The 27370-nt window shown below is 35.5% G+C and overlaps 5 protein-coding genes across 11 annotated transcripts; 2 read left to right on the forward strand and 3 right to left on the reverse strand.

The window, feature by feature from the left end:
- Positions 1 to 2571: 2571 nt before the first annotated feature.
- On the forward strand, positions 2572 to 3865 carry LOC129323094 (uncharacterized). The gene has a single exon (XM_054969649.1). It carries the CDS (start codon positions 2764 to 2766, stop codon positions 3682 to 3684), a length of 921 nt encoding a protein of 306 aa, XP_054825624.1. The 5' UTR covers positions 2572 to 2763; the 3' UTR covers positions 3685 to 3865.
- Positions 3866 to 4759: 894 nt separating this feature from the next.
- Positions 4760 to 12251, reverse strand: LOC129322385 (protein S-acyltransferase 10). Of its 2 annotated transcripts, none has more exons than XM_054968711.1 (11): positions 11964 to 12251; positions 11593 to 11707; positions 10614 to 10688; positions 10422 to 10493; positions 10152 to 10226; positions 9260 to 9293; positions 8392 to 8501; positions 7779 to 7865; positions 7421 to 7504; positions 5511 to 5576; positions 4760 to 5273 (listed from the first exon to the last, which is right to left on the reverse strand). In XM_054968711.1, exons 1-11 carry the CDS (start codon positions 12055 to 12057, stop codon positions 5099 to 5101), a joined length of 987 nt encoding a protein of 328 aa, XP_054824686.1. In that variant the 5' UTR covers positions 12058 to 12251; the 3' UTR covers positions 4760 to 5098. The 2 variants fall into 2 exon arrangements, with proteins under 2 accessions (XP_054824686.1, XP_054824685.1); XM_054968710.1 differs by having other exon boundaries at positions 10152 to 10289.
- Positions 12252 to 15178: 2927 nt separating this feature from the next.
- On the reverse strand, positions 15179 to 22175 carry LOC129322183 (uncharacterized). 6 transcript variants are annotated; one of them, XM_054968307.1, is made up of 5 exons: positions 21845 to 22173; positions 21478 to 21742; positions 21183 to 21380; positions 18748 to 18858; positions 15437 to 15575 (listed from the first exon to the last, which is right to left on the reverse strand). In XM_054968307.1, the coding sequence occupies exons 1-4, from the start codon at positions 21978 to 21980 to the stop codon at positions 18762 to 18764; spliced, it is 696 nt and encodes a 231-aa protein (XP_054824282.1). In that variant the 5' UTR covers positions 21981 to 22173; the 3' UTR covers positions 15437 to 15575; positions 18748 to 18761. The 6 variants fall into 6 exon arrangements, with proteins under 6 accessions (XP_054824280.1, XP_054824282.1, XP_054824283.1 ...); XM_054968308.1 differs by lacking the exon at positions 15437 to 15575 and adding an exon at positions 17189 to 17422; XM_054968305.1 differs by lacking the exon at positions 18748 to 18858 and having other exon boundaries at positions 15179 to 15575; positions 21845 to 22175.
- A 561-nt stretch (positions 22176 to 22736) lies between these two features.
- Positions 22737 to 26292, reverse strand: LOC129322182 (thiol-disulfide oxidoreductase LTO1). Its single transcript, XM_054968304.1, has 6 exons — positions 25571 to 26292; positions 25040 to 25296; positions 24827 to 24939; positions 23773 to 23920; positions 23332 to 23469; positions 22737 to 23244 (listed from the first exon to the last, which is right to left on the reverse strand). Exons 1-6 carry the CDS (start codon positions 25932 to 25934, stop codon positions 23170 to 23172), a joined length of 1095 nt encoding a protein of 364 aa, XP_054824279.1. The 5' UTR covers positions 25935 to 26292; the 3' UTR covers positions 22737 to 23169.
- A 28-nt stretch (positions 26293 to 26320) lies between these two features.
- LOC129322184 (protein IQ-DOMAIN 20) lies at positions 26321 to 27326 on the forward strand. The gene is made up of 2 exons (XM_054968312.1): positions 26321 to 26830; positions 26923 to 27326. Exons 1-2 carry the CDS (start codon positions 26588 to 26590, stop codon positions 27088 to 27090), a joined length of 411 nt encoding a protein of 136 aa, XP_054824287.1. The 5' UTR covers positions 26321 to 26587; the 3' UTR covers positions 27091 to 27326.
- Positions 27327 to 27370: the final 44 nt, after the last annotated feature.

A 27370-nucleotide genomic window follows, 5' to 3' on the forward strand; every position in this document is an offset into this window, starting at 1 on the left:
AAAATCTCTTTTTATTTTTAAATATAAAAAATTATTAACATATTTTTTAATAAACAGATTATTATATCTTTATTAAATTAAAAAAATATAAATATTTTTATTAATTTATTTTTTAAAAAGATTTACGTTGCATTTACAATAATTAAAAATAAAAATAAAATATTACTGTTCTTTTAATTAAATAATTAATTTTTATCAATTTAGGTAATTCGATTAAGAGTATCTCCTTTATGGAGAGAGTACGTGACTTGACAACCGCTGGGGGAGGGCTGCCCGACAAAAACTTGAGAGGGACGTTTGACTTTGACTTTCCCGCGTACGTATCCGCCAAATACAACTACTCCGACTCCAAGCCAAGACGCCCAATGCACTTAATTTCGTCTAGATGCCACTGAAACTCATTGATTACGTTAAACAACTAAATAATTTTGGATTTTTTCTGCAAGACCAAAAAAACCTAAACTACATTTAAGCCCATTGACTTTATGGAGCAATTTTAGAATTCATTGATTGATTTTTTTTTTTGGGCAAATAATGAACTTTAGTGATTCCTAGATGCGGTTTTTCCCTTTCCCCCCATTCCTATTCTTGGCCAAGGAACACGGCAAACTCCTCCTCTTTTTTTGTTTAAAAAAAAAAAATCTTATACGATAATGTTTATTATTATTACATTTGTTGAGCTAATATATTGGACTCCCCATTGTTTAAATTAGAAGAAATGGAATTTAAGTCTTAAAAGCTTTGTTTAATAAAAGTTAAGTACAAAAAAATTGTTAAAAAACGAATCCTAAATACTGATTTAAATAGTTACAAATTCAGAAGTTTTCATTTTTCAAATAATTGAAGGTGACATATAATTTTGAAGTGCTTAATTTACTATCAATATTTCTGTATTTGTAACTATTTTAAACAGATCTTTATAAACCTTATTATTAAATTAAAATTTTGGGATCTAAGTAGCTGCCATTCCCTTTAAATCCCTGATTTGCATTTTTGAGTCGCATACAATATATTCCTTTATGTTTGTGCGGGCGAGTTCTGATTTCTCAATTAAAATTCATTTCTTATTTTAAAAAAGTATACATAAAAGAATTCACTAAAATTTAGAATCTATATCACACTATATGCGAACATCAGCTTCACTTTTTACATATAAAAAATATATTAAATTCAAGTTGATGCTAATACTTTGGTTGCCGTTCAAATTTCTTGGGTCGACAGCCTCGGGGCCTTTTCATAATAAAATAAATAATTAAAATATTAATATCATAAAGCACGGTTTATAAGAAAACCATATTATAAAGGCTATGGGTGACAAAATATATTAATTATTTAGGTAAATAATCTTTTTGTCACAACTTGTAAGATTTTTTTTTTAAAGAAAGCTCATTAAATATATTTTATAATTTTTTTTAAAAAATAAAATAATAATTTTTTAAAATGCCTTTCATTTGATATTCTATTTATAAAGTAGCATGACAAAAACAGAATATAATGTGAGTGATAATATTAAAAAAATATCATAAATAAAATTATGAAAATTTTTTATATCTTAAAATGCTGAATTTATTGAAAAATGTCTCATAAATTTAGGATAAAGGGAATAATAGTTGAAGACAAATGGAGAGTTGAGGCAAGAAAGAAAGAGAGGAAAAAGCCGGAAGGGACAAAAACCCGAGCAGAAGGATCTAATTAAAAAAAAAGGGGGGGGGGGGGGGCGATAAAGAGATGCGATGATAGATTGAGAATAGAGAAGGCGCGGGAGAGAATTAAATTAAAGCAATAAAGTAAGGTGGTGCTTTGCCACAACTACATTCGGCTTTGGCGTCGTTCCAACATTCCAACCCCTTCCAACAAACCAAACAAAAGGGGAAAAAAAAGGAGTAATAATTAGTTTAGTTATGAGCAATGACACCAAACTCTATCTTGGAGAAGGCACGGAGGTTTGAGACAAATAACAAAATAAATTTTAATCGGGAGTTGAGATGGCAACATCCTAGTTCGTAGATTTTGGTTAAACTTCAAAAAAAAAAAAAAAGAAAAGAAAAGAAATCATAACGTGACAAAGTTGAGGGAGCAAGGAATGAAATGGGAGAGAGAGAGAATGTGGTTTTGATGGAGGAGAGAGAGTTTGGAATAGTTGTTTGAATGTGGGACAGTGAGGGGGTCACCTGTCAAGCTTTCAGGATGACGGTGGGGGTGAGAGAGACTGGAACAAAGGGAAATGGCTCGCCAATGCCATTTGCCTCCTATTCATTAAACCCTGACGTCCTCCTTTTCCCATTCACAGATCAACCTCCATAATGCTCACATAGCCCTCCTCCTCATCGCACCATGCTTACTAGTTTGGGAAAATCACTAAGCATAGCTCCATCCTTTTACTCTCTGTCACATATTTCTATGATTCTATTTATATTTACTAGGCATTGCCAACAAAATTTAATAATTTTTTAACTTTCATATCTCCTCTTTTTAACCTTCAATGAAAAGTTAATTAGAGAAATTCGCAATGAAATTAAATTTAAAAGGTGAAAAAGTATTTTTTTTTTTCCCCCATAATTTTAGAGCCACCAGACCAAGGCAAAATAGATAGCTTCCTTTCACATTATTATTGGTTTATTTGTTTGCATGGACGTCATGTTTTATTCTATAAAAATCGGTAATTGGCGTTTGGCGACGGCCTGCGGATGCTCGTCGTCTTCTCCTTCTGCTCCTCCTAAGCTCCTCCTCCCTCCATGAAATATCCCAACGCCTGCAGCATTAATGGCTCCCTTTTCCCCGAAGCTTCCTTCTAAATTCAAGCTTCGATCCATTAGCTTGCCTCCCAGATCTCATCCCACCACCCTTCTTGTCGAACGCCTCCTCCACTCCCTCCAATCTTCTCTCTCTCCTCCTCCTCCCCCCTCCGTCCACAACATCTGCTCCGCTTTGTCCGCCCTCGCCGACTTGTACCAATCCATCGACAACCTTCTCCAATTGCCCCTCACCCATCAAGCTTTGTCTCAGCATCACCGTCAGAAATGGATCGATCACTTGTTGGACTGTCCCGTCCGATTCTTGGACGTTCTCGGCTGCACTAGGGATTCCATTTTGTCCATGGAAGAAGGCGTCCGGCGTCTTCAATCCGCTCTCAGAAGGAGGAAGCTCGGAGATTCCGGCGTCATGGATGCTCTCGTCTCTGCCTATTGGAATCTCAGGAAGAACGCCCGGAAGAATTCCACAAAATCTATTCTCTTGTTGAAACAAATTGATGCGTCGTTTGAAACTTTTCTCCCATTGGATCTAAACGCTCACCTCTCCGCAGTTGTTCGAGTTCTCACGGAAGCGAGCCTCGTCACCAGCTCCGTCTTTTATTCTCTCCTGGCCTTCCTCTCTTCCCCAGTCTTGAAATCAAAGCCCAATAACAGGTGGGCGTTGCTGTCGAGATTGATACAGAAAGGAGCACTTGGGAGCGACAATCAAGAGGGCAGTATAAATGAGCTGGAGAAGGTGGATTTTGCCATTAGTAGCTTGGTCATGAACTCTCCAACCCAAGATGCCGATGAGGCTCAGAAGATCCAATATGCCAACAGCAGGCTGGAGGATTTAGTGGCGGGAATTGACAGGCTTGAGAATGGTTTGGGGCGTTTGTTTAAGCATCTCATCAATAATAGGGTGTCTTTCTTGAATATAGTTTCGCCATGAGGAAGAGTTCGTAGTTATAAACTTTGGGCTCAACAAGGCCGTACATGTATTGCTTATAATTACAGGATGGGAATCAACTACGTTAAGATTGTCCAAGTTCACAGAAAAATATTTGTGATTTGATGCAATTGTAAATTCTCCTTTGTAGATATATAGTTCCATCCGGTGAAATGATTCGTAAGTGCTACATATCTTTCCTTCTCGTTGCGAACTGATGAGCAATGCATGAAAAACCGGTGGAGGACTTAATTAAACAAGGCTTAAGTAGCCTACATTCTAGAAAACTTGTCCAAGCCAATTCTGAAAGCATTGGCCGGGTATAAATAATTAGCTTCGATTTATGTGGCTTGCTTGAACAAATTGAATCTAGCAATTCAGATTCTTATTGTTTTGCCCCGTGCAAACAATCATTGTTGGGCAATCACTCTGTTCCAGTGAGCGAGGAGAAGGAAATAAATAATGAAAATAATCATTAATTATCCCCTTCCCCTAAACTTAATTTTGGGGTCATCGTCAGAGTGCCATTATTGTGGTAAAGTTGTGGGCTCTCATCCTCTATAAAATCTTGCGTGCCATTATTTTGAATGATTTTGTTTGGAAATCTTTAATTTATTATCTTTTTTCCCTTTACTGTCATCATAACTTAAAAAAGATATAAAAATTTAAAATAATTTACTGTAACATAAATGAGGAGTGAGACATTTTATTATATACATTTGACACATCATGTTTTTATTATATAATATACAAATGACATGATATACTAAATCTATATAAAAAAATTTCTATAAATAATCATTTAGGAATTTTTGAAAAATTAATGTGAACTTATATACTATAATCACTTTATAGATAGTCACACTTTAATTTTTAAATATCAAGATAATTACTTATGAATATATATTGAGATTGTTAATTTTCAATTTGTATGTTCACTTGTAAAATTATAAATAACAAGTTGTGAATCTTTAGAAAGTCATTAATCACTTGTAAATCTTTAATATAATGAAATAATTTTTAATTGCAACAAAATACCGTGGTCCTTTCATAAGATTTTAAAAATTAGGGTCTGCAATTATCATTAATCCCCGAACAGGGTCTGCAAGTGTCATTTTCCCGCCTAAAAATAACGATATATCCGGGACAGCAATCCAAAACCGAGCGGAATTTATCTCATCCACACCCACGGATACAGTGGCACTGTACCCATGCATTAAACCTAAAAACAACAACCTCCTACCAAATATGAGGGAAAGAATGGGCAAGAGCAGAAAAAGAAATAGGTGATCCTAGTGCCAACAGCGTAAGTAAATACGTTCTCTAAGCAGACCTACGCATTGAATTATATCTATCCGAGCACAAAATGAAAACCTCTTCAGGGAATTATTCTTCTAGCACAACAACAATTGCATTTTCAGCAACAACGACAGGTTACAACATCCTTGCACGTGTAAGGCATTGACTTTTCCTCTATCTCTTGAGGACTAGGCAGTGCTTCCAAACTGTACACGCTTCTCCTTGCACAGCAGAAGTTGTATAAATTTCGACTAATTCCCTTACTAAATGGATACACTCTTTCTGGAATCCCCCTGTAGTCGGGAAAAAACAAAACATGTTTACCAGATCTATCCCAGGCAAGGAAGCACCTAACTATTTAACATCTTTCGGCCAAGAAAAAAAAAACTAACATCAAGATATTAGATACATCTAACTCATACAATAAATTACACTGAAAAAGAGAGGGGAGCATAGTCCTTCAATTTTTGCCTTTACATGATTAAATTTTATAATGAGTTAGAAGAAACACATTAAGGAAGCTATCAAACCTCAGATAAGAAATTCTCCTCCTTCTCACAAGTTCATAAGTAGTCTGATTTGTCAGAATAAGATAGCTGTGGAAAAGGACAAAAAACATCAGCAGTACGCTTGCTGTCTTACACACTCATTTTCATAGATACTTTACTATATAAAGGCATAATTGGCAGAAAAAAATTGATACATGTAATAAATCATAGTTAGAGCCTTAAAGGTTAGTTAGCGAGTAAAAAGTCAGTGGCTCAAAGTCTGTTGCGACAGCTGCATTCCAACTATAACTTTCTCAACTGTCTTTCCTGTTTCAAGAGTCTCCTGGGAAGAAGGATGTTGTAAAAATATTGAATGAGAAATTTCTGAGAGAATTACCATCTTGTCTGTTAAGTGTTATGAGCATAGTCAATTCCACAACAGTGTGAACCGGGTAGATGCCAATTTATTACCGTGTGAACTAAGTCGTTATGATTTCCATTCATTTTTGAAACACGATTCAGTCAGAACGTTTTTCTAATTCATCCTTTTATATCCCATATAGGTGGAAAGCCAAGCAGGGAAGAATTTCTGATGCAGCACCAAAGAACAGAAATGGGAGGGAGGGAGAGATGAGGGAAAACAGAAGACAGGAAGAACTAGGGGTGGGGAGAACATATATCTTGGTGAATGAAGACATTCATCAATGGAATTGTAGACAGCAATAAAAAAGCACAAGCAAGTAATCAAAAGAGGCTGGGGTGGCTTGTGGGGTAGGGATCAAGGGTTTGAAGCATGTTCAATGAAAGACTCTTTTAATCCAATTCTCTTTCTTCCTTTCTCCGTTCATTTCTCTTCTTTTTCATATCAAATTCCTAGCAAACATTTGAAGCATCATGAATTGAATTTTAAAGTAAACAACTGATTATTTATGTATGACTCCTTTAGGCAGGTGATAAAGCGTAGTTCCTTTTTGGCCAATGATAAAAAGTGATGGTTTCGACATAATACTCAGTTTCCAGATACCAAGACTTCGTCACCTTTATTAAGGTTACTAATGGGAAATGGGATGTTATTTTATCTTTGTTTTAAGGTAATTAAGATTTTAACTAAAGTTATTGCTCAGGATATTTAGATTATCTTTCAGATTTAGTTAGCTATCATCTTGTCCTTTAGAATTTATTATGATCTATCTGTTATCATATCTTCTAAAACCAGATTAAGTTTAGCATCATTAGTTATTACTACTACTTGGGGCTCTCTAAACAGCCTTAGGGTTATTTTGATGTCAAATATTTTTTATGAATTGAATAATATCAAGTACAGCCACTCCCTCAATTCCTCTCTTCTCCCGCTAAATTTCTATTCTCGCCCCTTTCTCCCTCTCCCTCTCCCTAGCCCTACATCAGTTAATGAATGAGAAATAGAAAAAGATGTAGAGATCAAGTAAATTTATAACAAATTGAAAGTGGACTGAGAAAGCAGGTTAGACATTAATCAGTAGGTGTGCAGTGGAAATGGACACATTTCCATATGCTAAAACATTGTAAATAAGCTATCCTGAATCAATAACAAAACTCCCTACATTGCTCCGTATGAAGAAAGAGGGGAAACCCTAGAAGAAATGTAGGTAGTAAATTCTGACTTGAGAATGATACAAGACATGACATTGAAGACTCGTAATTACAGAATAACATCCTATTAATTACACAATCATAGCAAACCACATATGAAATAGGACACATGCTAAACATAACAAAGCATGCCCATTATCGATTCAGCATATTTACTATCCAACACCCCAGACATAAAACGAAAGCAAAAAATCATTAAAAGCAATAACTCTGAAAAACGGATCAGAACTTCACAGGTAAGGAACTGGAACAAAGACGTATAAAAAACCAATCTGATGTAGAATATGGAAATATAGTATCAAATAAATCATGTCTGTTACCTATGAAATAGCAGTAGAAGAACCAAGAAGATGAGAGAAATGAACAACGTGATTAAGAGCAGTATTATGATTGCATCCTTCCACCTGACAGCATCATAAGGTTAGGATCTCAGTTCATTTACAGATAAACACAAACTACATGAATTCAGCTTCCCCCCCCCCGCCCCAAGGTCTAATGACGGGTAAACAAAAGATATATCAACAGAAATATTAATTAATTCAGACTGATCTTTTATCTCCCATTTTCACTCTTTTCAAAAGGAAGGACTCTAGCGAACAAGTATTTTGCATAATTTGCATCAAAATGAACTTATATGAATTTCAACTTCTTCATAAAATAGCTCAAAAGATACAGTACCAACTCCTCGTGATGTGAGCCTTCAGGTATGAAATATACAATATAGCAGTCCAGAGGCACAGTGCTGTCTCATCGCAAAGGTACCACCTAAATTGTTTTAACAGAACAGGTCGTCTCTTAGAGAGAGAAATATATTTGTACTAAGATACATATGAGACTACAAAAAAAGCAACTCACAGAATGGCGCAATAGATTTCATGGAGAGAAAGAAATTGACTTCACACCACATTAACATGAAAAGACAACATACTTAGTTTTCGTATACATGTCCCAGCCCATACAGCACACTTTATACTGGTGCATCTCATACAAAATATTAAAAAAATAATCTTAAGTCCAAATTGCATCCTCAGCAACAAATTTCATTGTGGATATGAAATAAACAAATACATTTTTCTGACAATTTTTTTGCTGCAAGGCTCTAGCATTTCCCACACCACTAGTTCTTCATCCACAGATCGTAAATTATCAATAAAATCATCCAGATTTAAACTCATTCTAGATTAAATTTCTGATCTCAAAACCACTTAAATAATTCCCATAATTTTCCTTCAGTCAAACTTGATGACGAAGTGCGAATGGAGAGTTATATATCTCAACATGACAAACTCACCAAAATTGACAATGATTATTCTGGCCAATGCAATTTCCAAGCCAAACACAATGATGATCGAACTGAAGAATACATTTGTCACAATCATGACAATGCTTTGATCGAGGTGGCTGCATATAAGTCATCAACAAAATAATTTATAGTCAAAATGAAGAGGTCAAATCATTAGAATCCGAAAGGCAGCAGCCAACAGAGGCATCAACAAAAATGGAAAGAGAACATGAAACATGGTAAAAGCTCATACAGTGTAGGAAAAAAGTGGTTGGAACAGTCCAACTTATGCAGAGAAAGATAATCAACGTTTTAGAAAGTGCTATAAATAATCACTTTCTCAGCGTTCTAGAAGAAGAATCAATCCAACATTACAAAATATATTCCAGAATTTTACCAGCTGTTATATTAGTACTCTTGGCTGTATAGTAATAAGACAACCAAGTATTACTTATTGACCTGAAAATTCCATTTTATGAAATTCATTAAGCTGCCTTCACAAGGCAAGCTGAATAAGGATTTAAAAACCAATACCTAAAATTGATGGTTGTGCAGACGAGATAGATGTGGCATCTTATGCACAGTGCACATTTTGTCAAAAAAAGTAATAATAATAACTGTACAACGATTGTATTGCATGTCTGTCCTTGAATATTTGTAAAGATACTTCAAGGCATGACAGGTTCTACAATTAGTTGCTCATTTCCACATAATCAAACAAAGAATTGCATGGTTTGGACTAACTAAAAATTGTCAACAACAAAATTCACCAAATGAATACAGCATCACTACCCAAAGACGCTTCCTGGAAATGATGAAAATGTAAAATGAATAATGCAATATCATAAAGCATGATACAAGGCATTATTGATAATACCTGCTCTACACGGCAGTAGCTGCATGTCCAATTTCTGCAAGGAGATGTAGTTTAGCTTAAACAACATTGTGACATGCTACCTATAAATTTTTAATTTATTTGGTAATTGATAAATCTATACTATATATGGAATTGATAGGATTATCAATCAACTAATATTGCAAGTTCTCCATTAAGACGTACATTACTGTAATGTAAAGAAAAACAAGTTGATGTAATATGATAGAAAACAGCGAATTTGACCCAAAATATGGCCTGGAAGCTAGACAATATGTGTCAATTTGTGAACTCTGATTTTATGCAACCTGCTCCTTGTGCCATCACATATAATTCAACAATGACTCCAATCTATTTATGCTATATGGCTATTTATGAGAGTTGAAGGCTTATTAACATTTCCAACATAATGCATATTCTAAAATATACTAAAAATATTAAGACTCAGTGAACTTCAATATGAATACAACTAATAAATTTGGACTCTTCATCTCTCTTGTTGGAAGACTAGTTGTGTGCCTTCATTCACATCCATCCATAAGGTATGCGATTTGGGAATTGTAGTTATCTGTTTAATGCTGTATGGGGAAGGACAGACAATCTTGATTTAAGGATCTGGATTGATGTCAAGCCAAAACATGAGATGATCCAAAATCAAGCATAAGAAGGTCATCATGGAAGATCTCTACCTCAAATTGGATAACAAGTTCACTTTCCTTCAAAATTATGGCTGTTTTTGACAAGTCAAATCTAACTTCTTTTCATTGATTTGGTTCTAACATATGAGATAAAAAATCAAGCACAAACCATCAAGAAGAAGAAGAAGCATAGAACAGTATTCTACTTGTCACAGGCATTTCAATGCATAAATAATTTAAGCGAAATGTTCACCTACCTGATTGCTGTTCCAGGAGGATACAAGTCTGTCACCAGCTTTGCCCAATCCATTGAATTACCTCCTGCATCATTTCTTCCCAACTGACTTTCATCAACAGTAAGAATAAAGCTTCCATTCTTGCTTGAAGCAGGTTGACTTTACTTGAGCATTAGAAAATTGAATGTGATGGTGAGATGGCATTAAAAATGTAAATTTATATAACACATAATTTGGTATTTCTTTTTTACAATAAAATTTAGAAGATAAGGAAAAAGGATGACTGCTTACCTTGAGGTTATAGATGTGTTTCTATATACTGCGTTTGCCTTGTTAACAGCTGCCATTGCATCAAGGACATAGCTTTACAAAAACGAGGGCAATAGGAACATGTCAGGAAGATAGGTTTACAAATTTCAAGGATTCTTATCACAATCCAATTTATGCTTCATGCAGAGAAAGTCAATTCACTTTGATGTTTACCCAGGGGAGGAAATGGAGGTAACAAAGTAAAGTATTAAAGCGGCAGCAAGCAGCAGCAAATACAAGGCAGTGTACCTGACAGGGGGCAGAACAATAAAAGTCAAAGAATAAAGTCAGAACAATTGTAGAAATTTCAGAAACCTACTCAGGCAAAATCCAACATTTACATCATGAAACCAAAATTGGATAAGATGACTTCATTTATATAACTCTAACTAAAAGGGGTAAAATAAATCAGACTTAACGAAATTCTCAAATTACTTGATAGAATCAAAGAAGGAATATAAGCTTCCTCTGTGTACAACAAGGCACCAATGATGTTCCCACCTTAATGATATTGCAAAGGAAAGGAGAAACAAATACAAGAAAACATCACAACAATTTGCATCCTTTCAAAAATACAGAATGATGCATTATTTATCAGATATCTTAACCATCCCACAATACATCATTTAATGTGTTATTCAACTCGTGAAAACTGATTATCGAGTAAGTAAAAGGCAAGGCCCAGTTCTCCAACAGTTCTGCCAATTTCTCCCAAGAGCAAGCGGCGGTTGAAGCAGACATCATAGACAGTATCCTTAAATCTAGCACTTTATCCAAGACTTGTGGAATCAACAAATCAGTGAACAGACAGATTACAACATTTCAAGGGTTTCTTTTACCTTCACCTGATCTAAGCGTGATTAACTCCTTAAAATCAAACTAACTTGTGATGCATGTCACAGCTCTAGTCTTCAATAGTTTAATACCAAAGCCAGTTTTTCTCATTCAACTGAGAAAATCAAGTTTACACGTAATAGTGTAGCTTCTCCTCGGAGCCTAACAATGAGAATACTAATTGGTTCGGTTTCAAACTCGAAAAGTAACCGTAATTAAAACAACGTAATTGCAATTAAACGCGGCAACATTGCAAGAAATGTTGCTTCGATTTATAAAAGTTAAAACGAAAGGCACAATGAGAGTGGGGTAAGCGTACCATGGTTCCTTCTTAGTTTTTTCTATCAAAAATCCATCAAATAGGAAGAGAACGGCCGCATAAACCAGATGGATCGTCACTAAGGCCAGCTTCAAGTACAACGACGACCTCCGAGCTAACAACAGGACATCAAAATTCAGATTTTAAAAAAAGCGAAGAATAACGATAAATGTCGGGAAATTCAGAAATAAATGACACACAGTTATAGAATATAGCATTTAGCATGGGCAACTTCTCTTGAAGTAGCATCTAGCATGCAGAGCGTATGAACACATTAAACTAAATTCTCGAGTACCACATTAACCGCGCCCACGTTTTCCCTGCAACCAGAGAAATAAAAGAAGGAAGAAAATGAAGATTTGGAAACGCACCGGGATCAGCGAGGCAGGAGAACATTTGGAAGCAGCGGTTCATCGGTGGATCCCGAAAATCTCGGCAAGGGCCGCACATATCGACGATTGTCATGGAATTAAACCATCGAAAAAACGAAGTTGCATGGATATTGACCAGAAATCCAAAGAAAACCGTTTCAATTGGATTGATTGACCTTCTCCAGACACCGAGAGGAGGTTGGAGAGAGGAGAGAAGAAGAACAAGTGGTATTGTGTTGTATTAATGAAATAACAAAAACGAAGCGAAGCACAGCTACTCGCTTATCGGCGGAACTCAGAACCGTTTGGAGGAATTTCTCACAAAAAATATATATATATATATATATATATATATATATGAAAAGAAAAAAAGAGGTGCGTACCGCGTACTAGTTTTAAGCTCTGGGCAATCCTTATTAGTCGTTTAGTACTTATTACATCTGAGACATAAAAACAAAAATAAAAACTGAGGATCTAGTTTAGTGATGGGGTGTGCCAATTATCATCACGGACGCTGCCAATTTAACAATGGATATTGAAATTACTAAGTAAAAAGTTCTTTTAATCAATCTCTCGTGGAACTTTCTGAATTTCCGAAACTCGTCTCCGAGCCAAATCTGTGGAAGTAGAACCCTTTTAATGTTACATTAGTAATAGTAATAAATACTTTTTCAAAATATTGAAAGATTTGAAGACCTACCTCTGATACTTGAACTAGGAATGGTAGGTTTCCATGCGCGCGCGATTGTAGTTGGAAATGAAAGGGTTTCGCTCTTTTCACTGCCCAATAGATCGATGATTAACGTATAAAAAATCGTTTTCCTGAGATGTAAATTCTGAAGATGATAACCTTAATCATTAATTGAATAAAAAAAATTAAGGAACTAAAGAGAAAAATCATAAATTTATTCAAGAGGAGTCTGCCACGAGAAGTTCTTTTTTCCCCCCAATATCGAACTTACGTAGAAGTGAGCTAAAATTACTCATGTGTACTATGGATGCGATGACCAATTTACCAAAGGGTCTTTCTGGTAGACCAATTTTTGTCACTTTTAAGCCCTGAGTCATAACTAACTTTCCACGGCACCAGAATCATTATTTTGGTCGGGTTAAACGGGGAAAGAAAGAAGCAAAACACCCCTTTCTTAACAAATGCAACTAAGAAAGGGACAGATAAGCTAGAACATCCCCGCGTGTTAGGAAAGTTTTTTGTTTTTTTTTTTCAATGATGCTGAAAACTATGATACAAAAATAAGAACGTTCGATACAAAAGCAAACGAAGGACATGTTGGGAATTGATAATTCCCCCAGCTAGTTATTTTTTAAGAAAATTAAAGATAACTGGGTAGGGAAGGTATAATATAGACTTGATTTCTCCCACAACTGCATTTTCTTCTCTTTAGAGAAAAATGGGTGATGAAAATATATTATATTGTTACATTTTTTCATCCAAAGTTGTCCTCATTTTTTCCAACAATATGGGAAGAATCATTTCTTTTTTTAAAAAAAATTACACTTAAGTAGTTAATTTTGTAAGAACGTGTATTATTTTATTTAAAAAGCATAGGAGAAAAGGATAGAAACCTCTTTTCTTTTTTAAAAAAATATTTAAAAATTTAAAATCAAACAGGAAACAGTGAGGACATGGAGAGATACATATAAGAACGAACAAGAAAAATGATGAGAATAATAATGATGATGATGATGGTTAGATGCGGCAACTAAGGTAGCGAGAAACCTCCCCCAAGCTGGAGGCGCCATTGGAGGGGAAGCCCTTATCATTTGGTGGTGCGGAAACACAAATAAATAGTGTGAGAATCCGATTCACCTCACCTGCTCTTCAATTTTGAAATTTGGATGGATGAGGGTTTAGATGGGTGTGATGTTCCCGAGGAACTATGGCCGATGATAGGCAAATGCGTCCATAGTAACATCGACCTTCTCCGATTTCGCTCCATCTGCAAGTAATGCTATGTGGTTGATTTGAAAGTATATAAGCTTGACGACGGATGGGTAGATGACTGTGATTTCTCCCTTTCGGCTTGAGATTATCATGGGTGTGAAGAGAATTTCAGATGTCATCTCCTTCTGTTATAGAGGTAGCGCTTCTATGTTCAACTTGAAAGCTTCCACATTCAAATGTCCCAACGCCAAGTTCTTTCGGCCTTGCCTAACTCTGCTTGACTTGTGTTTTACCAAAAAGAAAGAGAAACAGGGTGACTGGGAGATAGTTTCAAACCGGTGCTTTCGAAGGTAGAGGCTCATAGAGAGTAGATTCGTTTTGGAAAGTGCGAAATCACGCTGCCAAAGTTCCACTAGTTTTTGTGTTTATAAGCTGAATGAGCGAAAAAGGCAGTGGGTTCCGTTAAAAGCCTGGACATTGGGGCTATGCGCCATGATGATGATTGCACCTCGCCTCTTCCAGCTAAAGAGTTTCATTGGGTTAATGTCGCAATAGTAATGGAGAAATTGGTGGACGAGAATCGTTGCTGATGCTCTGTTTAATAGTTGTAAATTATTACCTTCTTGTAATATCTAACAGGCAGGCTTGCTTTAGCTGAATGCTTTCCCGAACAAAAAACGCTGCAAGAGAAATGAATATCATCCAGGCTATTATGCTACAATTTTTGACGCGGAGGATTGTTCTGTTGACATTCTCTCAAGATTTAGCGATTCTGGACTTTCCTTGGTTATGATTGGTGATGCAAGCGTGAGATCTTGCCATTTCATGATCCTCCAAATTATCTTTATCAACATTTGATCTACTCATTCCCTGATAATCGTCACTGTTTTTCTTACGCTGGCATATGTTCTTGTGAAAGACCGAATTATTCTAGTTACTTTAAGCCCAAGGAATAAAAAAAAAAAAGGATTAGTGCTGTTCAAAGCCAGCAAAGCCTTATGTATACTCCTCTTAATTCTATTTATAAGGTAAAAGAAACAAAAAAATTTTATCCTATTCATAAGCCATCTCATTGAACTGTTAACACAAATTTTTTCGCTTGGCTTACATTGAATATTAGAGAGTAAAAATATGTTGTTAAATTATATATATTTAATAGAAATAAAATTAAAAAATTATTAAATTTTTAAATAAAATTATTAAATTTTAAAGTTTTTTATAATTTCAGTAAAACATGTTGAAAATAAAACTAAAAGAGTAACATTGTTGCCTGCAGTTTTTCTTCTTTTTTGATAAAGTGCCGCCAATAACAATTTAGTTTTGAAAAATGTGATAATTATAGTGATGTTCCAACAAGTGTTTTGATATTAAATTTCTCTATAAAATCACTTTGCTACACGTCTGGAAAAAAGAAACACCCAATTGAAAGGGCCATCTCTTCACCTGCTTCTATCTCTTCTCCCAATTTCCCTGTGCGTGAACTCAACCACCAGAAAACCCGAGGGAGTAGTGCTCGTTGTGTTAAGGAGGCCAAGAGAACTATATTGAAATCATCGGCAATTTAATCATCTGGCGCGATCAAGAAAGTGAGTTTGCCATCGATGGACGTTGGATTCAGGTCGGTGACTAAGAATGAGAAATATGTCTTGAAACTTGCCAGAGAATGAACACCAAATTGACAGAATTCTACTAGTTTGGAGTAGAGAGCCCTGCTAGCACCAAAGTCAGGGACGTGAGGACCGGGGTGAGGGTGTGTGTAACATCTCAAATTTTAATTGTCAGTTAATTAGCAAGATAATTATATTTAATTTATTAAATGGAATTAGAGGATAGTTAAAGAAGGTTAAAATAATGTGGTGTATGGTTATAGAGAGCTAACAAATATTTTGGATTGTGATTTTAACATTAAGATTAAATTTGGAGCGAAGTAAGGCCACCTAGACATGAAAAAGTGAGAAGAACAAAGGAGAATGACTCTATGTCATATGTCACAATGCACAAGCCGCCAAAACATGAAACTTACCTTTCTGTACCATATGCCACAGCACACGGTACATTTTCTACAAAAATAAGGCGAACTAAGACAAAAAGTAGAGAGAAAACATAAGAAAGATATGGGGGAAGCTTTGGGGCTCTGTTAGGGTTTGTTTTTATAGGGAGATTGGAGTATTTTGAAATTACTAAACCCTAAGAATAAGTCTTCTAACTTATTCTTCTTCCTTCCCAACCCATTTTTTTAAAGTTTTTGATTAAGGTTTGATAATGGAAGACCGTTTATTTTTTGTCTATATAGGTTGTTAGTCTAAACCCATTAACTCAAACGGAGTTAATGAAAATTGTTTGGGGTATTAAACCAATGACTAAGGGTTTTACACACTTTTGATTTATGATGCACATTAATATCTAAAAATAGACATTAAATGTGAGTTATAAGGGTTATTGAGGCATTAATGATCCTATGTGAGATTAATAATTGTTAGTTGGGGATTGATAGAGAGTTAATATATTCAATGGGTAAGTCTAAATATGAGGAACAAGAGCTTTGAGTGTTTTAGAGATAGGAGTAAAAGAGGTTACATTGTTTATATAGTAATATAAATGATTGTAGGTTGATTAATTGTAGATTAATACCCTGCGCTCCATTTTGGGCTTAAAGAGCAAGCTTGGAAGCAAAAGTCATTAAGGAATAAACTTTTAATCTTTCAAAAGTTTGAGATAATTAGAAGAGTCTATCTTAAATAATTGTTTGTTAATTGTGTTATAATGTAAAAATGGATTTATTTATATGTATAATTAAAATTGAGTGTGAAAGCATGCTATAAACTATATGACAATGTATTAACCTTGATCTGACCTAAACGTGGAGTTAAATTCAAAATGATTTTTTACTTATAAACGTGTATTGAAATGAGAAGTGAATGATATGTGATGTGATGATTGTGTGTTAGTAAGGAATTGGTGATTGAGTAAATGTATGTTAAGTTAATGTGTTACTTCTTTCTATCTCCCTCCTCCTTCTCTTCTTCTATTCCCCTCCTTCTCTTCTCTCTATTCTCCTCCACCCTTCCTTTTTTACATCACAAAGAAGTCAAAGTATGAAGATAAGCTATATGATTAAAAAGAGAATAGCCTAAGAGTAGTAAATGCTATACAATCATCCAATGGCTTTTATGACCTAAATAAGAGCATGCCATGTGAAATCTGAGAAAAAAGGAAGCTAACAAACAGAATTGAAATGAAGCATCCTAAGATTAGTAGAAGGAATGGCTAGAACAAAAGAAAGCAAATGAAACTGAAATGAAGTTATAGCTGGAGCAGAGGATTTGAGCTAGATAACTTCATTAAGAAGGATCTTTGTTGAATTGTGAACCTATATTTGTACATTTAGAATGCAAATAAATATTATATTGTTTTTAAACTATTAAGTGTAATAAAAATTACATTGATTTGAATAAGAGTGAATCATTTCACCCATAAATTGTTGCAATTCACCATTTGTAAATGCTTGGCTAAAATGTATTGCTTCAAGTGATGTCATATCACAATCAAGTGATTCCTATATTCACAAAAAGAGAAACAATGACTAAATGTATAAGTTCTAAATCTATAAAATAGTTAGAGTATTATGTGGTTACCATTAATAAATTGGTAAAAGTCATTTGACTTAGTTCAGTTGTTTCTGACATTACATGATCATGTTGTACTTTATCTTCTTCAGGTGTATCCAATATTATATGATCATATTGTACTTGATCATGCTATAGTTGGGAAAAAATATAATTATCTAAAAAGCATATTAAAAAAAACAAAAGAAAAATTTATTAGAAGCATGCCTTTGAAAATTTTCTAGAAGCTTAGGAAGTTTGTTTTGAGCTTTGAACTCTTTATCATTTTTCTACTTGATTCCTCTACACAATTTCTCAATCATTTTTGCTTTTGTTTTCTACCATATCTCTTTTTAAACCTAATGATTTCACCATCACACCATTACTTTCATTACTATTACTATCTTTTCCTTTTATGTGAAGTTTAGCCACTTTGTTAGTAAGTTCCCATATTGCTTTCTGATGTATCACTTGCTAATTTAACACAGGGCACAACTCCCTATATCATATTGACTTGTCAAATTTAAGATCAGCTTCAATTTGCTTTCCCTTCAAATCATACGCTACACCAAATCACCTCTTGGTTATATCTTTCTTTAGGAGTAGCTTGACATCATAGTCATATAATACTCTCAAAGCATGACAACATAATATACCTTCTTATTCAAACCTTTTACAATTAGGGATAATTATCTCAGTTGAAAGATCGAATGTCAAACTATATTTCTCTCTTTTATTAACCATGGAGATCAAATAATCAAACAAGATTGTATTGTCCTCCTCATCTTCATTTTTCTTCCTTTCTTGTCTATTTTTTATACATGTAGCATCACGTGATCATATTTAAGTTGGAACAAGTCAAAAATAGGTCGAGTGTAGACTTCAAAAAACTAACGAAGTATACATGAACTCTGCAATATCAACCTTGACAACTTATCACATATCTGAAATTCACATTACAATTCATTATGATGCTTGTCCTCTATAGTTTGTATAAACTTTTGAGAGAGTTGGTTTAAATCTAATTTAGGACTTGTACAACTCTTCACATATGAATTTATACCTTCAATAATATGAGTAATTCTCATATCAAGTATCCTTAAGCATTTTATATAACATGCTATCCACTTCTCTTTTATTTCATACGTGGATATCAACCATGTGTTTTCTCCCATGTTGTGTCTTGATAATAATTTTTGCCATGCTTCCTTAAACTCTGTCTCATCCCAACAATGACACGTATAATAATTGAAATTATTCAAGATATGAGACTAACCATTTTTCAAGTTTTTAAGGTGCTTCATTGCATTCATTGAAATATGCCATGTGCATAAGGCATGTGATACTTCTGGCATCACTTCTTGTAATGGTTGTGCCATTGCAGCATCTTGATTAGCAAAAAAAAATAGTTAGTAGCTTCACATCCTTGTGCATACGCTAAAAAGTCTCAAAGAACCACTTAAAACTTTCAATAGTTTCACTATAGAATAATGCAGCCCTAAATATCACCCTTATTTTATAATGATTTATGCCAAAGAAAATAGTAAGAGGTTTATGATCATGATTCATATAATAATTGTATCATGCAAAACAACTTCTTTAAAGTAACTATAGTCAATCAACTTACATGCATCTGCCCATAAGACATTCGTAACTTCCATCTCTAAGTCCATTTAATGAGCATGAAAACAAAAAGATATTTTCTACCACTTGTTCTTTAAAGTAGCAAAAGTGCATTTAGCTTCATCATTTGACATGGCTTGTCTCCTCCTTGAATTAAGGTAATTCTTTGTATCAACTCTGGCATATTCACTCATCAAATTAAATGCTAGTTTTTTATTATTAATCTCATCATTTTTTGTAATTTCTAATTCAAAAGCTTGTGCTAGTGTTATTTCATGATATGATTGAAACATGTGAATAGCTTTAGGAGGCTGTAGGTCATAATTGTAATTTAGAAAAACATCACTAGTTTTATACTTCTCATTTACTTGCACAACTCTCATTCTAGCTTTGCAACCTGTTCTTGACTTCGATATAGAATTTGTTATGTTCTTGTCTTGTTTTTCTAGTTTTCACACTCCTTCTTTACAACAAAAAATAAGTACTATGAATATAACCTATCTTTTCTACTCATGTTAAATTTCTTCATTCGAACACCAAAACCGATTCTACTACCATAATTTCTCCAAAATTGCCATGACTCTTCCATATTATCAAACTCAAGATTAAGTTTAGAAGTCAAATTTATATCTATTGTCTAAGCCTGTGACAAGTAAATTGGTTATAAATAAAACAAATACAACTCTATAAAATAACTTCCAACAACATATATATAAAATTGTATCTATATAAACCTATCAGAAAATGAAACAAGTAAACACCGATGATAATAGGAAAATGAAAATATATATGTTGGCGTTTTCATTTTATAAATTCAGAGACAATATCTACCCATGACAGAAAACATCCAACTTGCGGAAATACAATATAATACTAGTCATTTCCCTTCTTTCTCATTGATGAAAATAACACGTTTTTACTCACCAATATATGATGTCAGCAAAATCCTTTTTCCTTTTATGAGAATTTCTTCCCATACTCCAGTAATAAATTTTTTTTGAAGGCAAAACATGAATTTCCCATTCTGGAACCCTAGATTTTTAACAAAAGAATGAAAAACAGAATAAAATAATAATGAAAGGCTAAGATTATTTGGTGGAATGGATGGTTCAAATTTTCTTTTATAATTGATACGGTATGTTTTCGGGTTTGAGGAGGCACAACGTCAAGCCGAAGGAGGGAAGCTAACCCCATTTCTTTTTTGCGTAAGGATAGTAAAGTAATTTCATATAAAAATTTAATTGTAATAAAATATTTTGAAACCTAAATGTGATTATCAAAATTGTCATTTCCCTTTTTTCAAAAAATTTCCGTGTCATTCTCCCACGTGTATTCCAAACTTCATTTTCTCTCGCGCAATATTCAAAAGTTAAAAGATCGAATTTAAATGCAACTTTTTTTTTTGTTGGAAAAATATTTAATGCAACTTGATATACGAAGCACAGGGGTGGTGTCACGTTAAACTCCAATATTTCCACTTTCCGGTTTTTCAAGAATTGAAAATGACGAAGGAATAAATGCACGGACCAAGAAAAAAAATAAAATCTCGGATAAGGATCTAACCCACCCCCCCCCCCCCCCCCCAAAAAAAAAAAGACATACAAAGGCATCCCAAATCAAAAGAAGCTAATGAGTTGTTCACCGGACTCGGGGGAAAAAAAACCGCTAATGAGTTAACCTATGTTCACTAGCTTCTTACAATATGCGCGGAATTGATTAAATAAATTCACATATGTTGAACAGATTTGGCTAAAGCGCATCTGGATCTCATATATGCTATTTAGCTCAATGCTCAATTGCAGATATAAAATTAACACTTATAATACCTTATTTATATAATAGGCTTACTTTTTCTAATCACCAAAATACATTTCAAGGATCCAAATCAGGAGGATTTCTAGTAGACCAATCATACCTTATAATGATCCATTTAATTGATTCAAACCGACAAAAGAGCTTGCGGGTTAAAACAAAAAACAAAAAAGACAGAAGAGCTCTACACAAATTCACTGTGGGGGCAAAAAAAAGGCTTCCCAACAAAATATGAACATGGAAGTGAAGGTAAGAGGAAATTTCTAAGAGATGCACCTCATGGAGTAGGTAGAAAGAGGGGAATCGAGGGAGGCAGAAGCACGGTGGTCGCTCTCCAAGCCATAATCCATGAGGGGACGATATTCCAAATCTTCATCGTGATCGTACACAAACTCCGGCAGCTCCACCTCGTTCCTCTTCACCTGCTCCCACAGATAATCAAGCCTACTCACGTACCTTAATTTCCCGTACAGCCTGCCCCACGACCACCAACTCGTTATCGGCCCAAGTTAGCATGCGCCGCACTAATTTAACTATAATGCGCCTAAAGCGGTTAAGTTAGTTTAGTTACCCGGGGGTGAAGAGAAAGCGACCGAAGGTGGCCAGAAAAAGCCGCGACTGAAGGCCCGGGTGAATGAAATAAACGGCCCCCAGATTCTCCTTCACATTCATCGGAATCGCCTCGTAGATTGATCTCAGAGCCGAGATTCCCGAAAAATTCTCGCAACGGTCAACCCCGGTGTGCACGTACACCACCGAGAACTTTCTCTTCTCCAACTTGGGAAAAATCCTCTCCTCCAGATACTTTTTCACAACATCTACGCTCACGAATCGTGCTGTCTCGTCCAAATACATACAAATAAATCATTGTTCCAACTCACGAGATATAGTATAAAAAATACAGGTTAAGATATTGAGGTCGCTTAGAAATATATTACCGGGGAAGAATTTGCCAATGATGCGAAGGATCTTGCGTCCGTGTTTATCTTTACCTTTGATTTTGAAGACCTCCAATTTGAGAAGCAATTCTTCTTGTTCCAGGTCGGAGATGGTAGAAATCCCATTCATATTCATATTCCTCCTACTTCTTGAAGCAGTGGGAGAGAGAATTGGAAACGATGACTGTGGAAATGCGAAGGCAGGAATTGTGCAAGAAACGGTGGTGATAGAAGATTGAGAGGGTGAAGGAAGGAAGAGATATGATAAAGAAGGGGAAGTGGAGGTTATAATTAGGGTGGGGACAAACAAGACGACGATAAGGAAAAGGGGAAAAAACAAATGATAGAGAACAGACCGGAAAAGAACAAGGAGAAAATAAAGAAACGATGCACAGATAGCTCCATGGATAGGGTATATTCCAAAGCATCTTCCTTTTTTTCGAAAGCGTTGCTATAGTGGGCCCTGCAAGCGCGATCCGAGGTTCAGCCTCGCACGCCATCGGAACCGTTCATTCATCCAGCAATCATTGATCTCGGATTCAAGCCTCTAATGAGTTTTTTTTTTTGTTCTTTAATCCTCAACAAGGTTGGAGTTCCCCAATCGTTCAACATTTGATTAGAATTGGTTCACTTGAGCCAGGATCGGACCAACGGCCATTCTAGGTCACTCAAGATTAATTATCACACGGTACTATTTATTATTCATTTTTTTTTTCGGTTAAAAATTATTTAAGTTTAATCCATATCTTTTTTAATATAACATTAAGCAAAATAAACAACAGAACACTGTCACAAATCATTTAAGGTTAATTTTGTAATTTACTTAGGTTATACATTTCCACAAAACTAATGGTAATTTACGTAAAGTTTGTAATGAAATGCACTATTATCAAATCATGAATAATAAGATCCCTGTAAATTTTATATTATATAAAGAGACACATTTTATTATAAATTTTACGTTACACCAAAAATCTATTTAGTGATTGGCAAATAAATGGGCGCTTGACTTCCAAGCCTGGGGTGTCCGAATATATTTGAAAGCTTCAGATTTCATTGTATCCTTTGGTTTTACACTCTAGTCTTCGATTTCAATCTTTGCCTTTGCTTGTGACCTACTCAACCAGATACATGAGGTGGGCAAGAAGTTTATGTTACCCTGGCGACTTCAAATCCTTTAATTTCCTTGGTACCAAGCAAGGACAGATGGAGTGTCGCAAGAGAGAACATGTGCTTAGCCACAGCAAGAGTGAACATGTGTTTACATACCACTGATCTATGTAAACACGCTTTGCATATTATTTTGTTGCCGAGTCTGTAAAAACTTAACTAGGTTGGACAGATTCATTAAAACCGGACGCCAGAGCAAGCTCTGGTAACTCCAGCTCCCCACTCACAACCTGCGAGAAATGCCCGAGTGAGAACAACAAAATCATGGCAGAGGAAGGAGTTCAGAAGTTATATTCTCAGCCTACTGAATTCCCTACCTGACCATTAATAATCCACGTGGGGAAACCTTCAATCTTCACATCTTTGCATGCTTTGATCATTTTAGTTCCTGTTCTATAACCTTCAGGAAAGCATTCCACGTAATCTAACAGTTTTGCTGCCTCACGTCCAAACATCTATAACAATAGGTTAGAGTGAATAAACAACATTAGCAGCACATTAACTTCGATTGCAGCCTGTATTCAGCATGCAAGGCTTATGAGTTCCCCAAAATCGACTTGATCAACCATGAAAAATCAATTTGACAAATATTTGGTAAAATATGCCACCACAGCTGAGCAATTGGATAAAAACAGAAACAACAGTAAAAATAAAATTTCACTGCTCATACATTGTTCAATGAAAATGATAGAATTTTGCACGGTAGTAAAATTCTCAATCAATCATAGTTTATGCTGGCATTGTAAGGGACCGCATACCTCTTTTTGTTCTAAACAATGGGAACACCAAAACGCTCCATACATTTTAGCTCCAATGGAGTGCAAATGCCTTGCTAGAGATAAAGCAAAAGGACTCGATGGAGCTGTAATCTCAGGTGAATAATATGGGAGTTCAACTTCTGCCAAGCTGTTAATGTGGGGAAAAAAATCTACATTAGAAAATTCAGATTACATAAGTATCCATACAATTTGATTTCATCACAAGTGCAAATAGAAAATATTTATATATATATATATATATATTTATCATAGTTAGACCCAGTTGAGGTTTATTTGGTGAGACCAAATAAATAACTGAATATAACTACAATGGTTTTGAAAATACTTATACTTCGCATGAAAATTCTACCACCAAGGTAAGAAGGACAAACAAAATGACCATAACCAAATCTGAAGGTTACAGGTACTGCCTGAAGCGTTTAGCATGGATTGAAGATAAATATGGATCATTTTTTGACTACATATATTTCGTAGTCAGCAACTCTATAGATCACTTGTCTTGGTCCTACACTATATAATAATCTAGATTCTAGAACTAGATTGTCAGTTTAAGGGGAGTGCTGCATCATTTGCTTTGTACTCAAATCTAAATCAAAATCTGTTGACTATAAACCACAAACTATACAGCCGTGTGAGATATTCCAAAGCAGCTGAAATGCATGCTATAGATTTGAGTCATATCAAGGTCTAGCATGAACTAAAACAGAAACATATGAGAAAGATATATATTTGACCCAAACAAAAATTTTAGAGATAAGCAGCAAATACAGATATGATTTGAATGGAGAGACTACCTCTTCAGGCTTCAAATTGTATCAAAAGACAATGGAAAACAACAAAAGGAAACAACCCGTTCACTCAAATTTGATCAAGGTTGAAATACAGCATTGCCATTGCAATTAGGCATACATGAAATAATTCTAATGTTCTCCGTCTCGTATTGCTGATAATGAAAGATAAAAGTTTTTTCCCACATAATGAATGAAATATACAAGTTGAAGCAAACAAATTGCCTAAATATGGTAACATTCACCTTGAAGAGATAGACTTAGAGCCCGTGAATGAGGTGCTCAGCGTGATCATTACTAAGCTAGCTACTAATAATTGAAGACCCATGGCCTTTTGCATCTCATGCCATCCAAGATCCTACAAGTTTTCCCCAAAAAACCAGCAAATTAGGCAACAAGCAGCATGTTGCAGCAGATCAGATTAAAAAAAAAAAAGGCATAGGATAAACACAATGCACCTTCACAGTGATAAAGAATAAGCTGAAAGATAGCAGAGCAGAAAGTAAACAGTACGAGCAAAATGACCCGGAGAATTTGGTGCTCAGAATGTACAAGAAATACGCACTGGCAGCCGCCATGGACGTAGTGCATCCAAGCAATACTAACTGAGCATCAGATTTTTTTATTCCCAAAGGCCACTCCTCTCCAGACAACTGTAGATTTATAGCCGCAACCAAGCCATATGCAGCCATTCCAATCAAAGGAAGAGGGACACCTGGCAAATTCAAAAGGACTGTCATTGAGACCTTCTTTCAAACAAATTACCTGCAATGTGTTGACATGCAAATTTCCAGTCAACAGTGATACTTGTGGCCAAATAAGGATTAAGAAGAATACCAAGAATTTAACAGAAATAAAAGGTTGGTGTTAATTAAATATAAAATGCAGTGTTACATGGTTACAGTACAGTTCAATTCCGTACGCTGGAATATATGAGCAATCAACCAACAGAAATAGCTAAATAGAGGTAAGATGAGAAAGTTCGTCACCGAAAAGAAGCGCATAATCACTGTTGAGTACGTCGGAGCAGGTGCCACCGCCAAGAGGGCAAAATGCTTCGGAATTTGTGAGCTTGAGGTAAGTCAAATACGCAGTTTCCAGAAAGCCGATTCCCCCAATCGCCGCGCCCAGTTTGTTAGTGAAATCATCGGCAGACAAAGGCTTAGAAACAGACGTTTCTGAACCAGATTCTGAATTCTTAGAGCACTTTAAAGAAAGCACAAGCAACCTTGGATGAGAAATCTTGTTGAAGAAACAGATCCTTCCTTGGCTTACAGAACAAGGGTACCGAATAGGAGGCGAGCGAGACAAGAGTGAAGAAGACGATAGCGACATGCTTGAGAAACTGGCCATTGCAAAAGTCGAAGAAGTTCAGCACCACAGACTCGGGACGGAGAAAACTCTAACTTCGGAGCGAGAGCAAAAGAATAAATAATATTGGGCTGGTTGGAACAGTTAGATGCGAAAGGATCTATATGTACAGATTCTGAGCCCGTCATTTTTTTTAAGCTACAATATCTGAGTCCAGTCCATTAAGTCAAAGTTGATCTTGCTATGTGGATCAATGAGTAATGGGCCCGCGTGCAAGCACTAAGACCTTCCAATGATTTTTATAAATTTCTCATTTTTTAGGACGACACGTTAGTTTTAGTTTTCAGACACAATGAATAAATGAGAGTCATAAAATGAAAGTATCAAAAAATATTAAGAAGAAAATTGTTTGCATTGTTTAATTGACAACGACAGCTGATAGCCTGATTTCATTCCAGGAAATCGTGCTGTTAGTTGGTTGAGTAGTTAGAGAGTGGGTTATGCTTCGAAGTCACGCTGGACTGGTCAGAAGAGGAATTCATCTGGCCATGTTGTTTGTGTCCAGAATTCTGACATGTCAGGCAACGAAGAAAAACCATCTCCCTCGCATCACCCATCAAGCATGTTCCCCACAAGTCTCCTTTTTAGTTTTTACGCCACTTCCTGCATAAGCGTTGAGGACACAACCTATAGAAATGCGCTCCATTCCAAAAACTGGAACAGGGAAAAAAATGGGCGTACCGCAGGGATGGTTGAAAATAGTCCGTAGAAAATTCCTGGGCTCATCCAATAGAGATAGCGCGGCAATTTGTTCAAATGAAAACGATAAACCCTTTCTCGGGAATGAAACGTTGGCATTTAAAGACCATAGTTTGCAAGTCTGCACGAAAGAAGATATCGCGGCAATCAAGATTCAAGCTTATTTCAGGAGCCACCTGGTATGTTACGCTGAACCAATGATTCTTTGAAGCATTACAGCTACGGTTTGAATATTGAATGTCTCATGGCTCAAAACTCGATGATTGAGCAGGCAAGAAGGGCATATCGAGCTCTCAAAAGCGTGGTGAAGCTGCAAGCATTGGCGCGCGGGGTATTCGTGAGGAGACAATCGCGCATAGCGTTGCACTGTATGCATGCACTCGTTCGCTTACAAGTCAGGATTCGTGCAAGGCAGCGTCTTGGATCTCACGGTGACTGACCAGAATGGGGAATCATCATTGCCTTGTGCACCGGATTTTTTTCCATTCAGTTGCAATTTTAGAACGACCATCTTACAACGGCAACCTTGGGCGAACATTTTCCAAATTTCTTTGTATTGTGGCTTTCAAATATTATATATCGCGAACATCTACAGGATTGAACGATATAGAGATGAATCGACCGTTGATTAACATTCTGTAACCTGGAACATATTCTATCAGCATCTAATCAAAAGCTCATTACCTTGTGGGTGCTTGGAAATCATCTCAAAAAACGTC

This window comes from Prosopis cineraria, unplaced genomic scaffold (assembly GCF_029017545.1).
Source record: "Prosopis cineraria cultivar Desert tree isolate PC_DT_omini unplaced genomic scaffold, ASM2901754v1 PC10, whole genome shotgun sequence".
Taxonomy (NCBI): Eukaryota; Viridiplantae; Streptophyta; class Magnoliopsida; order Fabales; family Fabaceae; genus Prosopis; species Prosopis cineraria.